The sequence below is a fragment of the Prunus avium genome, chromosome 1 (assembly GCF_965620075.1).
Source record: "Prunus avium chromosome 1, drPruAviu1.hap1.1, whole genome shotgun sequence".
NCBI classification, from domain to species: Eukaryota; Viridiplantae; Streptophyta; class Magnoliopsida; order Rosales; family Rosaceae; genus Prunus; species Prunus avium.
Genome location: NC_142284.1, coordinates 60,491,160 through 60,507,207, shown reverse-complemented (window position 1 = coordinate 60,507,207; position 16,048 = coordinate 60,491,160). Strand labels below are relative to the sequence as shown.

At 37.7% G+C, this 16,048-nt stretch overlaps 3 protein-coding genes, 1 long non-coding RNA gene and 1 pseudogene across 4 annotated transcripts; 4 read left to right on the top strand and 1 right to left on the bottom strand.

Moving 5' to 3' along the window:
* The first annotated feature begins 1,391 nt into the window (after nucleotides 1-1,391).
* LOC148298123 (fructose-1,6-bisphosphatase, cytosolic-like) lies at nucleotides 1,392-3,098 on the top strand. Its single transcript, XM_088249817.1, has 7 exons — nucleotides 1,392-1,442; nucleotides 1,567-1,644; nucleotides 1,904-1,917; nucleotides 2,169-2,225; nucleotides 2,325-2,390; nucleotides 2,549-2,635; nucleotides 3,050-3,098. The coding sequence occupies exons 1-7, from the start codon at nucleotides 1,392-1,394 to the stop codon at nucleotides 3,096-3,098; spliced, it is 402 nt and encodes a 133-aa protein (XP_088105943.1).
* A 2,355-nt stretch (nucleotides 3,099-5,453) lies between these two features.
* Nucleotides 5,454-5,679, top strand: LOC148298122 (small ribosomal subunit protein eS30z/eS30y/eS30x pseudogene; annotated as a pseudogene).
* Nucleotides 5,680-5,928: 249 nt separating this feature from the next.
* Nucleotides 5,929-7,065, bottom strand: LOC148298121 (uncharacterized). Its single transcript, XR_015836465.1, has 2 exons — nucleotides 6,905-7,065; nucleotides 5,929-6,807 (listed from the first exon to the last, which is right to left on the bottom strand). It is a non-coding gene; the product is annotated as an uncharacterized LOC148298121 (long non-coding RNA).
* Nucleotides 7,066-9,140: 2,075 nt separating this feature from the next.
* On the top strand, nucleotides 9,141-11,711 carry LOC110764882 (uncharacterized). Its single transcript, XM_021967926.2, has 3 exons — nucleotides 9,141-9,682; nucleotides 9,778-9,907; nucleotides 11,153-11,711. Exons 1-3 carry the CDS (start codon nucleotides 9,266-9,268, stop codon nucleotides 11,371-11,373), a joined length of 768 nt encoding a protein of 255 aa, XP_021823618.2. The 5' UTR covers nucleotides 9,141-9,265; the 3' UTR covers nucleotides 11,374-11,711.
* Nucleotides 11,712-12,615: 904 nt separating this feature from the next.
* Nucleotides 12,616-15,880, top strand: LOC110764821 (serine carboxypeptidase-like 45). The gene is made up of 10 exons (XM_021967856.2): nucleotides 12,616-12,966; nucleotides 13,076-13,180; nucleotides 13,271-13,366; nucleotides 13,494-13,586; nucleotides 13,778-13,848; nucleotides 13,934-14,281; nucleotides 14,435-14,559; nucleotides 14,711-14,803; nucleotides 15,011-15,128; nucleotides 15,538-15,880. The coding sequence occupies exons 1-10, from the start codon at nucleotides 12,723-12,725 to the stop codon at nucleotides 15,685-15,687; spliced, it is 1,443 nt and encodes a 480-aa protein (XP_021823548.2). The 5' UTR covers nucleotides 12,616-12,722; the 3' UTR covers nucleotides 15,688-15,880.
* Nucleotides 15,881-16,048: the final 168 nt, after the last annotated feature.

The window sequence follows — 16,048 nt, the reverse complement described above, 5'->3', positions numbered from 1 at the left end:
TCATCCATTCATCCAAATTAGGCCCTAACATGCATGGATTGCATCATTTACTATCCAAAGCCCTCATTATTACCTAAAGCTCAATGAACTGAAAGATAAACACAAAAAGGATTAAAAGCACAAGTTTAACTCAAAAACATAACCAAATCATAAGCTAGAAGGGTACAAAATGATATGTAAATATGCACCGATCAATATCCATCTTTCATACAAGTGCATCATATATAGTCCTTTGACACACTGCATTATTTGTATATATATCAACTTTTTAATAGAAATTTATTGCATTATTTTTTCGTTTAGAAAACTACTGGTAGATAATGTGATTACAATAAATTTGTAATCTTTTTACACACTATATGTCTCCATTTTTCTTTAACTTGTAATATTAAATTTTAAACCCATACAGCTACAATATGATGTTAAGGATAAACAGAACATTTTAATAATCAGAACATTTTATAATTTTTTTTTATCAAGTAGAAACTTCATTAGATAAACTTCAACGGTACAATCAAAGACATCAATAAGACATCTAAAATACCAATTCCAAGAGGGCAACAAACTAACATGCTAAAAGTATAACTAACGAGGACAAAAACCGCACTAAAACTATTAGCCCACATCACCATAATTAGCCATAAACCCAAACAAAACACATAAACCCAACATAACCAAAACTCTAAAACAACCCATGAGCCTAAACGAACCCGACCACTACTACCTGAAGAAGCGTCGTCACAGCCACACCCACCACCGCATCCGTAACAGATGTGGGGAAAATATGATTTCCAGCGATCTATCTACGCATAAGAGCGAACAAATAAATGAAAATAACAACTTTACCAAAGAACAATTAGGTGATTTGCATCAACCTCCGTTAAAGACGATGTAGAAACAAATTTAGAGAACATGAGCGGTGTTAGGGAGTAGGATTTGATTGAGAACATAGACTAAAGGGGTGATGAGGAACTTCAATCTAACCATGGCTTAAAAGAAACCACCAAAATGAGCTTTTTATCCAAAACGCTCTAGTGGAATTATTCACTAACCTAAAAGGAAAAGACGAGAAGAGATGAGGGGGAGGAGGGGCAGTAACGCTTCTTCCTCCTCCCCCCTCTATGGAATTTTCCTTTAGGACTCACAGAGGGAGAGAGCGGCTAGGGTTTCGAATTAGAATGATACCTCGCGAACATTTTATAATTTAAGTCCTCATTCATTGGTCATTCCAAAAAATCGTCATCGAAAACTATTTAATCATCTAAAATGTGCAAAAAGAATATATAAACTAACTTGCACATATCTCTTCCAACATTTAGATCTTTGGGATTTATCTGGTGAAAGACAAGAAAAATCCAACTCTTGACGACGTGTTGGGACCAGGGAGTAACATGGTAGCTGCTGGCTATTGCATGTACGGGAGCTCTTGCACGGTACAAACAATCAACTCTCTCTCCTTTATGTTCTGAAAATTTTATCCAAATTTTATATGAGCCTTATTTGTCTTACTCTTCCCTCACGTTCTAATAAGATAGTCTGTTTGGAACTGCTGCTGGAGATTAGTACTGGACATGGAGTGGAGTGAACGACTTCACGCTTGATCCGGCTCTTGGGGAGTTTATATTAACTCACTCCAATATTAAGGTACATACATACGTATTAGGTACGGTGTCTACTTGTACACAAATTTCTAGTGTTATTTTTATTATACATATTTCTTGAGCTCCTCTGCTGTGATATGAGCTGAATGGTGCACCCTTTGTTATAAGCTGAAGGTGCATATATGGGATTCCGAGCCTCTACTTTTAGAGTCTGCATTTCCTTGCATTACACTCAACCTCGGAATCCTCCATATATGACGACGAGGCAATGACAATATTGAAAGCCATGCTTTACTCTGCAGATTCCACAGAAGGGAAAAATCTATAGATATTTATAAAAATACCCAATCCTACACATGTATTTATAAAAATACCCAAACACTATTTAAACATAGAAACATACCCAAAATCAACCCCACAATCAACAATTGTATATTTTTTGGGTATGTTTATAAATGGGTTTTGAGTGTGTGTAATGATGGGTTTTGGGTATGTTTATAAAGTGTTTTGGGTGTTGGGTATTTTTATAATTTCAGCCCCCATTTTTGGTATTTTTATAAAACTCCCAAAAATCTACTCTGTAAACGAAGGAAACGCTCAAAACTGGGATGACCAAACTGCCAAGTATGTTCTGTTTATTTTCATGTTGAGAATTTTACATTGCAAGTAACTGAAATAACCAAATGAAAAAACAGGACTATAATTGATACTTTTATCTTGCAGATATGTGGAAAAATGCAAGTTCCCAAAATATGGTTCATCTCCAAAGTCTCTTAGATACATTGGAAGGTATAATTCAGTAATGAATGTTTTGTTTGCACACCATTTTCTCTCTGTTCCTGCCTTTTGCTGCAGCATATCATCCAACTGTAGACCTACGCTTCGATCATAAACAAAGCTTTATGTTCTTTATCTTTAACTGATAATACTTTTATTGTATAATGCAGTATGGTTGCTGATGTCCACCGAACATTGCTTTATGGCGGCGTCTTTTTGTACCCTGCTGATAAGAAAAGCCCAAATGGAAAACTACGGTACTGCAATGCATCTATTATCTACTTTTACCCCACTAATTGGGGCAATAAACTTACCTGCGATAGGGGCGTATACCTCTGTGTCCCTCATCATCACGTGAGGAGAGGCATATACAGGTATACACTCTTCCCCCATAATTACATGCCACTTGAGTTAAGGATGATGTGTGAGGGCATGTACTTGCCTTTTCATAAAAGGGAAGTCAACAACAAATCACTTTACATACATTAGCTATGATCTGTTGTTGCCCCTTTTTTTTTTTTTTTTATACAAGCGATATTGGGGGAGGAGGAATTAAACCTAGGGACTTGAGTACATGGATAAATAATTCATGATGAAGCAGAGAGAAATTGCAATCTTGATTTCTGTATTTCTTAATCTTTTAAGCTACAACCCTTTTACACTTTATACAGCTGTCTAACTAATTCACAAGCACCTAACTCACGTGCCTTGAACACCTAACTCTTTACAAGGCCGAATAATACATGAGCTTCACATTTAAGCCCAAACATAGATCCCAAAATATAGAAAAATCCTATGCAATCCAAATTCTATAAGACTTACCAATACAAACAACCCTTGAAAATTATACAATTTAAAAAATTGCCACTGCAATAATATTACTAGATACCCAAACACAAAGCCCACTTTGTTATAAAAATGCCCATTACAAAACCGACAAAAAAACATGATATCTTATGCTTTTGGCCCTTGATTAGAACCCTCTTTCTCTTGATATCCATCTTTCATACAACTGCATTATATGTAGTCCTTTGACACATTTGTATCTATATCAACATTTCAATAGAAATTTAATGCATTATTTTTTCATTTAGAAAACTAGTGGTAGATAAGGTGATTACAATAAATTTTTAATCTTTTTACACACTCTATGTCTCCATTTTTCTTTAACTTGTAATATTAAATTTTAAACCCATACAGCTACAGTATGATGTTTGAGGATATTCCTTTTTTTTTTTTTAAATAAACATTACACACATACTTCACAGGGATAGCTCCACAATTCATTGTAATAATCTAGAACATTTTATAATATTTTTTTTTATCAAGTAGAAACTTCATTAGACAAACTTCAGCGGTACAATCAAAGACATCAACAAGACATCTAAAATACCAACTCCAAGAGGGCAACAAACTAACATGCTAAAAGTAAAACTAACGCGAACAAAAGCCGCACTAAAACTACTAGCCCACATCACCAGAATTAGCCATAAGCCCAAACAAAGCCCACAAACCCAACATAACCAAAACTCTAAAACAACCAATGAGCTATGTTGAACGGACACTCCAAACTACTGGAGTGTCAGACATGCCCCGACACGCATTGGACATGGTCAAAGGCTGGGACACGGTCAAGACACGGCTTCAACATAGTCAAGGCACGGCTCCGACACGGTCAAGACATGGCAGGGACCAGTTTGAAATTTTGAAAATAAAAGCAGGGGTCTAAATGTGATTTTTGAAACTTTGGTGGATTGATTTGAAATATTTATTAAAATAGGGGTTAAAAATGGAAAAATACTTTTTTAAACCTAAAGCTCCCCTTTTCAGCAGCCATATTTCATTTCCTCCTTCACAGTGCACATCTCTTCTCCCCCTCTCCTGGTTTTGCACAAGGTAAGTCTCTTTGCAATTTTTTTTTTCTCTGTTTTCAAATGCATTTATTTATTTTCTCTATTTTCTTTTCTTATCTCCCTCCACAGCAATAGAAGAGTTGGACTTGGTGGTAAAGTGACGATTCTTTCTTCTGTTTTTTAAAAGAGAAACACGATTTTATTGGAAAATGCGAGTGTGCTTGAAATTGCAAATCTTTCACTTGATGAATCGGAATTAGAGTTAGATCATTTATGTTTTATTTTGTGGTGTATTAATTATTATGAATGTATGATGAACATGAGTTATTTGTTTTGTTTTATGGAATTATGTGACATTGAAGTATTGAGAATAAATTATTATTTTAATTATCGTGTCCTAGCCGTGTTTGTGTCCTAATTTTTTGAGATTTCCCATGTCGCTGTGTCGCATTCATGTGTCCCCGTACTCGTGTCCGTGCAACATAGCCCATTAGCACTGGCAGATCTGTAAAGGCGCAAGGAGGTGTAGCTGCACCTCCCCTCGCCGGAAAATCACTTGGAGAAGTTGGAAATGCCCCTCTGCTACTGCCCACCAGCTATTTGAAATGCCATTGAAGAGTCACAGTAAATTGCATTTTCTAAAGCCTCTACGAACCATTGTAGGCCTAGCCATATGTTTGGTTCGGGAAAGAGCCCAACAGGTCAATCGTACAGAACTTTCGGTTTGGTTGGGTTCAGTACATATATTTACAAGTTATTATTGTCATTCCAAAAAATTAAGAAGGAATATTTTATAATTTAAGTCCTCATTCAATTGTCATTCCAAAAAATCGTCATAAAAAACTATTTATTCATCTGAAATGTGCAAAAAGAATTCATCAACTAATATGCATGGATAATGTTTGACAGAAAAGATAAATTCAACGATTCTGATAAGGAAGATTGCTACTAGAGAAAGAAGATTGAGAAAAACTTATATATCACAGGAATAACATTGTTTTGTCATCCCCAATTAATCACATTTTGTCACGTGTGATAAAAATTCCACATATCAAAATGTGATTGGACCTAAATACCAAAATAGGACTATCATCGTAACATGCAACGGATGTTCCAAATTTCCTAATTTTTTGTATTTCCCCGATCCTGGTTATGGTTACAGGTTTCTAGCTCTCATTTTCGTGATCTCGTTTGCAAATACAAACACAACCTCAAAGCTAGCTCTTAGTAAGAAGCCATGGGAAAGGTTCATGGATCTTTGGCTCGTGCTGGTAAGGTGAGAGGCCAAACTCCCAAAGTGGCTAAGCAAGATAAGAAGAAGAAGCCCCGTGGACGCGCCCACAAGCGCATGCAATACAACCGCCGATTCGTCACCGCTGTGGTTGGCTTGGACAAGAAGAGGGGACCCAACTCATCAGAGAAGTAAACAAACCTTTTTTTGAGAAGATGAGAAGCAATACGTATATTAAGAAAAAAGCTTTATTTTTATTTCTTTTTAGGAAAAACTACAGTAAACCCCCCAACCTATAGGGTCACTTAAGAGTGACTACCCGATTTTGGGGACATTTACGAGTACATACTCAACGTCACGGAAAATTACAAGGGTGCCCCCTCCGTTAGCCAAATCGTTAGTGAATCTGTTAAATGCTGATGTGGCGAATGTGGGTTCCATTTTTAGATGACATGGACAAAATATATGATAAACAATTCTTTTGTTTTTTTCAAATATTAAATAATTCAAAATTCAAAATTCAAAACAAAAAAATCTCTCACAGTCTCTTCCACACCCAGCCAACCCCATCACGACCTCAGCCACCCCTCCCCAGATTTCTTCAACCCCAGAATGAGGACCATAAATAGACTTTATGGTGTCCCTGCAGATCCTGCAACCAAAAAGATGGAAAACTGAGCCAAATCAAAGCATGAACAAGAAGTTCACACACCACCCATCTGCACCCACCAGACTTTATGGTCTCTTTTGAAGCAGACGAAGCCAAACCTTTGGCTCTGCGCAGAGGAAGACCAATAGTCGACTTTTCGTTCCGTTGGGTCTCAGAAACCCTAGAAGACCTCTTCCTCTTCTGGGTTTGACAGATTTCATCAAAACCCTCTTCTGATTCTGGGTTGGCATTTTTTGTAGCAGACGAAGCCAAACCCTTGCACAGAGGAAGACCAACAGTCGACTTTTCCTGAACGGCTACATTCCGTTGGGTCTCAGAAACCCTAGAAGACCTTATCCTCTTCTGGGTCTGAAACTGAAACTCAAAGGAACCAAAACCATCCTCCAATTGTCTGCGCTTTCTAGCAGACGACGCCATTCTTGATTTCAGAACCCAAAATTTCACAGAGTCGTTACAGAGAAAGAACCCAGATAATCACTCGCTAAATCGTTGCAGAGAAAGTCACTCACTCAATCGTTGCAGAGAAAATCGCTTGCTCGCTTTGGCTTGGCTTACTTGTTGCAGAGAAACAGAGAGAGAGAGAGACACACCATAAAGTCTGTTTATGGTCCTCAATCGTGTGCCTTTGTCGAAGTTCACACACCACCCATCTGCACCCACCATGCTTCTGTAAGGCTGAAATATTTCCCATAAAACCCAATTCAGAAAACGAAAAAGAAAAAGAAAACTAATGATATTGAGGATTTTCTCAGAGACGTTAAGATGAGCAAACCTCAATGTCAGTTTGGTTATTGAAGATTTCTTCAGGGGTAGCAAAGGAGGGACCTTTTTCGTGCTTGCAGCAAGCTCTACAACCCATCTTTTTGGGTGGGGGAAGAAATCTGGGAGGGGAAGAAATTGGGAGGAAGGGGGATGAAATCGGGAGAGAGAGAAAGAGAATTGGGTAGGGTTTTTAATTTTAATTTAATATGTTTAATTTTTTTTAAAATAATTTAAACAGTAAAATTAATTTTTTTATTAATTTTTTATCAACGTGGAAGTCCATGTCATCAAAAAAGAGTCCCACTTTTGACACATCAGCATTTAACAGACTCACTAGCAGTTTGGCTAACGGAGGGGGCAAATTGTAGGTTTTCCACAATGTTAAGTATGTACTCGTAAATGTCCCCAAAATCGGGTAGTCACTTGTAAATGACCCTATAAGTTGGGGAGTTTACTGTAGTTTTTCCTTCTTTTTATCATTATGTCATTATCAATTCAAGACCCCCAAATGCTGGTTTGGTAGTTCGTGGAGAGATTTGGAAGTATTTTTTGGAATTTGTGCTCTATTTGAATTATCAGTGATGTGATTCTGTTAATATATATATATTATAATTTTAGATTGATTTGATGATTATATTCTGAATTTAACAATTTTTTTAACATATGGACTATTTAAGAGCACCCATATTAACATTAGGGACCATAAATGATACAAAAAACTTTAAGGATGCAATCTGATAATTTCACAAACGTCAGGGACGTTTTGTGATAAAAAGGCCTTGAGAAAAACCTAAACAAAAACGGAGTATAGCCGCCCAACTCTACGCTTTTAATAAATGGCTTATTATCACAAAACGTCCCTGACGTTTGCGAAATTATCACATTGCATCCTTAAAGTTTTTTTGTATCACTCGTGGTCCCTAACGTTAATATATGTGATCTTAAATAGTCCCTCCGTCAAAAAAACTGTTAAATCCAGGGATATAATCGTCAAATCAATCCAAAATTATATTAAAAAAAATATTTTTTATTTCCTTTCCTTCTCTCTTTCTTTTCTTCTTCTTCTTTCTCTCCGCCTGTTCTTTTCTTCTCTTATTCTCTCTATGTTTCTCTTTTTTTCTTCTTTTTCTCCTTTTCTCTCTTTCCTCCTCTTTTCTTCTTCTTTTCCTTCGCATGGCTATTTCTTTTTCTTCCTCTTTCCTTCTTTGCTCCTCGTTTCTTCTTCTGTCCAAAAGCAACCAGATTCATCCTCTTAGAACAATGCGTTGATTCGTAGAGAATTTGACAGTGAGACTACTCTCCCTTGAGATGAGTTGGATTCCTATGTTTTTAGCACAAGCTCTGTTCTTGTTGAAATTTTATAAACAGGCATCATGGGAGAGAGCCTCCACTTTTCCAAAAGCCGCTTCGAAACTAAAAAGCAACCCAAAAATCCCTGCTTCTGCTTCTCGTTGAAAACAGTAGTGGACCCAATTTCCAGCACCACTAGTCAAAACTGAAATCCAATTGAGTTGCATGCAGCTTCAAACTCCTGTGATCAGATTCAGATGAGTGAGTTGGTAGTTGGTAGTTTCTATGGTAAGTTGACAGCAAACAAACCCAGCAGCCCAGCTTCACTTCATCAAACCCAGCATTCCTTCTAAGAGGATGAATCTGGTTGCTTTTGGAGAGAAGAAGAAATGAGGAACAAAGAAGGAAAGAGGAAGAAAAAGAAACAGCATGCGAAGGAAAAGAAGAAGAAAAGAGGAGGAAAGAGAGAAAATGAGAAAAAGAAGAAAAAAAGAGAAACAAAGAGAGAGAAGAAGAGAAGAAAAGAACGGGCAGAGAGAAAGAAGAAGAAGAAGAAAAGAAAGAGAGGGAAGGAAATAAAAAATAATTTTTTAAATATAATTTTGGATTGATTTGACGATTATATCCCTGGATTTAACAGTTTTTTTGACGGAGTGACTATTTAAGAGCACCTATATTAACGTTAGGGACCATGAGTGATACAAAAAAACTTTAAGGATGCAATGTGATAGTTTCGTAAACGTCAGGGACGTTTTGTGATAATAAGCCTTAATAAATAGTATAACCACGTGACTATACGATTTATTTTATAAAATAAAAAAGAAAATAGACCCGAATATAGTCGCTCTTAACCATTTTACAATTTCCCTTCTTCATGAATAATCTTTTCTAGATAAGCAATTATTTTCAGAAAATCTTGGTTGCTTGAAATTATTTTCAGTAATCGTAAACTTGAACCATTGATGTTTCTGTTGCAAATAAATAAAAAATGAAGTTTTCAGCTATTAAGGGTAAAACTGGAAAAACACTCTTCTCTTGAACGTCTCCAACTCTCCCCACACTCAAGCTCGGGTTCACCAAAATGTTCCTCCTTCACCGGCAGCGCGTCGCCGCCCTCCAGCTCCAAATCCGACGCTACGCCCAATCCGCCACAGCCGCTCTGCTCCCCCCGGACCCGGAACTCGAACCGGACTTCCCGAGACCCGACCCGAAATACGCCGAGACAATCTTCGCCGTTCCACGCCCCGCCTCCGGTAAGAGCATCTCCGCCAAAGAGCGCAAGGCCGGCCGCGTCCCCAGCATTGTCTTCGAGCAAGAGGACGGCCAGCACGGCGGCAACAAGCGCCTCATCTCTGTACGGACCAACCAAATCCGAAAACTTGTCGGTCATCTCGGCCGCTCCTTCTTCCTCTCCAGACTCTTCGACCTCGAGGTTCGCTCCGATTTCGACTCTGAAAACGACGACGTCGTTGAGAGGGTCCGCGTTTTGCCTCGCATGGTATGTATGGTCTGCTCAACTTCACTTCAAGAGATTTGATTTTTGTTTTGGGTTTTAGGGTTTATTTGATGCTGGGGTTTTGTTTTGTTTGTTAGATTCATTTGCACTCAGCCACGGATGCACCGCTTAATGTGACCTTCATAAGGGCTCCTTCTCATGCTTTGTTGAAAGTCGATATTCCTCTTGTATTTCGAGGAGATGATGTCTCTCCTGGATTGAAGAAAGGTAAAACAAATCAATCCCCTTTCCTTTTGTCTCTTCTATCTATCAGATTTCATTTCCTTGTTCCAATTTTCCTTTTGCAATTTCTATTTCTATTTCTATTTTCTTCTTGTGTATGAGATTTCGTTTCGGTCATCTTCATCTTTACAGCACTTTTAGATATTATTATAACTGTCCTTTGTGTATATAAACTGTTGTAGCTAGCAAAGTAGGATAATTGGTCAAAATTTGTTCATGGTTTTGTTTTTCTGTAGTCGTATATAGAACAACAAAAACAGAGGTGCTTGTGCGCTTTGATCACAACTTAGCGTCAGAATATTGCCTTCATGATCATTATGAACCTTCCATGAAGGTCGAGCCGTCTGAAATTTTAAATTGTTCTAGAACTTTTGTGGGAAATCATTGTTTCTAACATTTGATTATAAAACGATTGGCAGTTTCTGTTTCAAAGTGGAATTCATGACATGGGTGATTGAGAATATGAAACTTTCCTATGAAGTATGTTATTAATTTGAACTCATTAGCAACTGAGGTTGAGAATTCCAGCTATTATCAGGAAATCAAACAAGGTTTTGTTGATTGTGAAGAGTTTCTATTGTTTGGGAAACAAGTCAAATTTCTAATCAAACTTTAGGTGCTGGGGGTCTCATTAGAGATTGGAAAAGTGACTGGGTCATAGGTTTCTATGCTAATCTGGGGTCAGGATATTTACAAACCGAAATATGTGCCTTGCTCCATAGCTTGGGAAACTCAAATTGCTCATATCATGGTTGAGGTGGATTCCGCCATTGTTGCCTCCCTTTATGGGGTCTGGCTGATGAGTGCAGAGAGTTGATCCATAGGCACTTGCACTGTTTTGCTGCTCATATTCACAGAGAAAGAAATGTTGATGCTGATGCGGTAACCAAAATGGGGATAGGTAGGGACATAGGGCTGGCAAGGCTTAGCCTAGACTGATTGTTCATTAGTTTCCTGGTTCCTAGCTTTGCCTCCAGGAAACAATATATAGAGACTTCATTTTATCACGGCTTACTTTTCATATCCTATTATATTATATAATGTAAACTCTGTTCCATAGATTTGGTTGATATTAGCGTCTTGTGCAGGGCAGTTCATTCATAGTCTTTGTTTCAAATCATTACTCATAATCTCACGAGTCGTGTTGGTTACTATGGATTAGTTTACTTTTTTGTTAGAATAATTTTAATGATCTGATTCATTTAAGTGTGACCTTTAACAACTTGGCAGGTGCTTATTTAAATACAATCAAGAGGACTGTAAAGTTCCTTTGCCCTGCAGATGTGATTCCTCCATATATTGATGTGGATCTGAGTGAGTTGGATGTCGGCCAAAAGATATTAATGGGAGATCTCAAGGTTCATCCGGCTCTAAAGCTTCTTCAGTCAAAAGATGAGCCTGTTTGTAAGATCATGGGAGCCAGAGTTTCTGAACAAAAGAAATCTAAATAACTGCTATGGTCCGCCCATTGTCATGAAAATGTGCTGGCACCATTATCCCTTCTCAGCTAACATGTTTATGTGTTCGACCACACATCTTTTGATTTGTAATGGCTGTGAAGGACAGGGCAATGAAATGTCATTGTGAGTTTTCACCCTCAGCCTTTTCATTTTTGGGTTTCTTTATCTTTTGATGAGGGAGCGCTGGCGGTCGAGGATGCCATTAAAGGGAGGAAGAAACTGGGTCTGCTTCGTGTATCTTGTGAATCTGATCCGGAATTCTATGCTAATAAGCATTTTTGTTCATAGATGTTCTCAATGGACACACTTGAATGGATGTCCCTTGCTCAGTTTCTGTGTTTTCAAATTGAAAAAAAATATTACTCATGTGCCAAGCACATGACATTTTAACTGAAAATTGGATAAAATTTGAAAAACTGGATGGTTGCGGCAAAATTGGCTATTTATAAAGAGTTTAACTTGGCGACACTCAACCCTAAAATAAATGGTAGCGTTAGCCGGCATTGTATACTTATTTTTAAAAATATTTACTCTAAATTAACTTAATCTGTATTCGAACTTGGGTGTAAGTGGAGCATCTTGGTCAACTGGTGATGACTTGGGTGTAAGTGGGGCGAGCTCACTACCTTGGTCAACTAGTGATGACAACCCTAGGTCAAATTTGCTAAAATGGATCAGAAGCTGAAATGGGGAACAAGAACTTTCTAATTGCTTGATAATGATGAGCGACAGCATCTCAGCACAAATTTTAGTTTTAACATGTGATAGGAATAAAGTGTTAAAAGATAAGGAAGGAGGAAAAGTGTTGAACTTTTTAGAAGCAAGCTTTTTATGAGGAAAGCATCCAAAGCTCCTTCGAATTTGATTTAATACGTACACATAAAGCTAATTGGGTGTCTTTCTCAAAACAAAACGAAAACAAAAAAAGCTAATTGGGTGTCAAGTTCAACTGAGTTATGGTATGGATCAAGAATCAAGATGAGGGTGTCATTATTACCCTTTAATTCCATACAAAATTAAGATTTCTCACTAACTAAACACGAAATTAAAGTTGAAGGAGTTTTAATGACTAAAAAGAGACACTAGTTTCAGAATTTCACGAATGCCTTTGAATATTTTTTAATTCAAATGCACCATGTGTTGTAGAAATAAAAGTAAAAGTAAAGAATGTATTGTTTATATGTCAAAGTCAAGTGTACTGTGTTTAATTTTCAATTGTTCAATTATCTTCCCCATATAAAGTAGCAGCCTCTTGTCCTTAAAAATAGTGACCCTCAACTAAGCTCTGTTAATTCTCTCTCTCAGAAACCATAAAACCTTTTCATCTCTTTCTCTCAACCATGGCATCTCAGCCATGGATGTGCATAGTCTTTTTAACTTCCATGCTTGTTCTCATGGGTGCAGTGGAGGCCCTTCCCATGGCTAATAAAATTGTGAGTTTACCTGGGCAGCCACGTGTCAGCTTCCAACAATTTGCAGGCTACATTGATGTAGATGACCACCCACAGAGATCTCTGTTTTACTACTTTGTTGAAGCAGAGTCTCGCCCTGCTTCGAAACCACTTGTTGTCTGGTTCAATGGAGGTGATTTTAATCTCTTTTTCAATGTATGCAGCTAAAATAAAGATACAAGTCCCATTGCTCTTCTGGGTTTTGAGTGTGTTTCTAACTTGATCATCTTCCTCCTTTGTAGGGCCTGGTTGTTCGTCGGTTGGAGAGGGCGCTTTCGTTGAACACGGTCCTTTTAAACCAAGTGGAGGGACTACTCTAATAAAGAATCCATACAGTTGGAACACAGGTACCCTTCAATAAAAATTATAGAAATTCTAGTTCAACATAGATCTTAGTTGCTCATTGTTGATTTCTTGAGTTTGTCTTCGTTTCACAGAAGCAAACATGTTGTACCTAGAGTCACCAGCCGGTGTTGGTTTCTCATTTGCTGCTGATAAGTCATTTTACGAAAATGTGAATGACGACATATCAGGTTCGATTTTGTCCCGATTTTCTTATTGTCAAAACTAATGTGTAGAAGAATTTCACTTAGTTTCTTCTGCTTCTTCTTTAGATCTGCTAACTCTCTAAGTGACGGTGAGTTTGTTCTGTTTGTTCAGCACGAGACAGTTTAACATTTCTTCAGCGCTGGTTTGACAAATTTCCAGAATACAACCACAGAGATTTGTTTCTTGTAGGAGAAAGCTATGCAGGTTTGTTTTGATTTAATGAAAGAACATAGATAGATGTACTAAATACTTTTAGCCATCTTTTTAAGACTTTGAGAATTTTAAAAACTAAGAGCTGATTAGTTGACATGATTTGTTTCGGGGACGGAGGGAGAAAGAAGATCTGTTAAGACTTAAGAGCTGATTAGTTGTCTGTTTTTGTTTCTTATAAATAGGTCACTATGTGCCACAACTTGCACAGCTAATAATTCATTCTCGTGTGAATTTCAACCTCAAGGGGATAGCTGTGAGTAAGAACATGAAAAATATGACATTTAAATACATCCATAGGGTTGATTTCTTAATGAGCTCTCATGATGATGATATAACAGATAGGGAACCCTCTGCTGGAATTCAGTACTGATATCAATGCGGAGGATTTGTTTTACTGGTCTCATGGGCTGATTTCTGATGCTGCTTATGGACTTCTCACTTCAGTCTGCAACAGTTCTCAGTTATTGAGAGAGACCATAGCTGGCTCTCCCTCTGCTGCTTGTTCTGATGTAATCACTCAAGTTTCACAAGAACTTAGCAACTCTGTGGACAAATACTACGTTACTGGCGACATTTGTTTGTCGCCCCCCTTTCCAACAAAATTGGAACTTCTGAACCCGTTAAGGTCAAACTTTCGAACTTCAGCATTTCATCGTTCACGTGCAGAAGCCGGCAATTATAATCAGGTAAACAGAAGCGGTCAAGCGCTAACCAGTTAGTATATATTGTATATGTCTGTGCAACTCTACATGAAAAATGTAGCTTCATTTTTAAACTCTCCCTTTTTCTTGTTTAAAGATGTCAAATGACTAGCTAATTTGTATCTCACTTGCTTGCAGCAACTTACGGACAAGATAGATGCCTGTGTAGAGGAAGAAACAGTGACTTATTTAAACAGAAAAGATGTACAAAAGGCCCTTCATGCAAAGCTTGTAGGAGTCTCTAATTGGAGTTTGTGCAGCCGGTAAAATTTAAACCCCTTGTTATTTTTCTTTTCGAAAAGTAAATCTTGATGACCTGGGTGTTTTTTTTATTAACTTCTTGTCGAGATTGGGAATAATCTTGGGTGGGGGTATTTTTGTTTGACTATCTTAAGCTTAATTACTTCACTGCAGGGTTCTGCAATATGATATGGGAGATCTGGAAATTCCTACCATTCCTATTGTCGGCTCACTTGTCAAATCTGGCATTCGTGTAATGGTTTATAGGTAATTTGATGAGCTGTTCGAAGCTCAAAATAATACTTGAAACACCAACTCTTTTACCAACTTTCTCGTATGATGCGAGCTAAGTTTTGTGAGATTACGAAACTATGTAGCGCCGATTCTATATTTGAGAGAGTTGAGAAAAGAGTTGGTGCGTGCAGTATTACAAATATGTGTTGTGGTACTAATGATTCAATTGAATTGTTGCAGTGGAGATCAAGATTCAGTGGTTCCATTTTTTGGAAGTCGAAGTTTGATTAATGGATTGGCGAAGCAGCTGGGTCTCAAGTCAACTGTGCCTTACAGAGCTTGGTTTGAGGGAAAACAGGTCACCCTGCTTCACATTCATATAACATAATAATATATATCACATTAATTAACACCCAATAACGTAATTTACACGCACTACGAGCCTGCCTGCCTGCTTACTCACTTATACTAACTAAACCCGAAACCCTAAACCCTAAACCCATACACAAACTCTCTCTGTTTTTTTCCCCTCTCAACTTTTTAGGTCACAAGCATACTTTTTTGTTGTTGCCATAGTTATGAAGGGGGAGGCGGGTTTTGTCACACACTGCCAAGGTGCTATAGAGGTTCGAACTTGAGACTATTGGTCTGCAAGTCAATATCGGCGCTTTTTACTCTAGGCTAGATCCGGTTAGGCAGGTCACAAATATAAACTTGAAACTGTGTTTGATATTTGAACTGTTTTTCTTTTTTCTTTTTCTTCTCAGGTTGGTGGGTGGACACAAGTTTATGGTGATATCCTATCATTCGCCATCATAAGAGGAGCTTCACACACAGCTCCATCTACACAACCAAAGAGATCACTTGCGCTGTTTAAGTCATTTCTAGGAGGCAAACCACTGCCAGCCCAAGCATGATCAGCTCTCCATGGACCTGTAATTTATCAGCAAATGAATGCACCCTCCGGATCCTCTCCCATAAAACTATTGATCAATAAATTGATGAGTTAGGAATGCCATGGTCTCTAATTTGCAATTCTTGTAAAATGAATGATGTCCCCTAGGTTATATACATTTTTAACATCATTTGAGGTTTGCCTTTAACAGAAAATTGCAGCTAGCAGCGAGAGCATTTGCAAATTGCATGCATAATGAACCCTTTAAATATGAACCACTCGCTGTTACCACATCGTGAAAATACATATGGTTTTATTTATTGATGATGCGAACAATGAGAAATTTGTCCTAAATATTTGGATGACACCTAAAAATTTGTCTT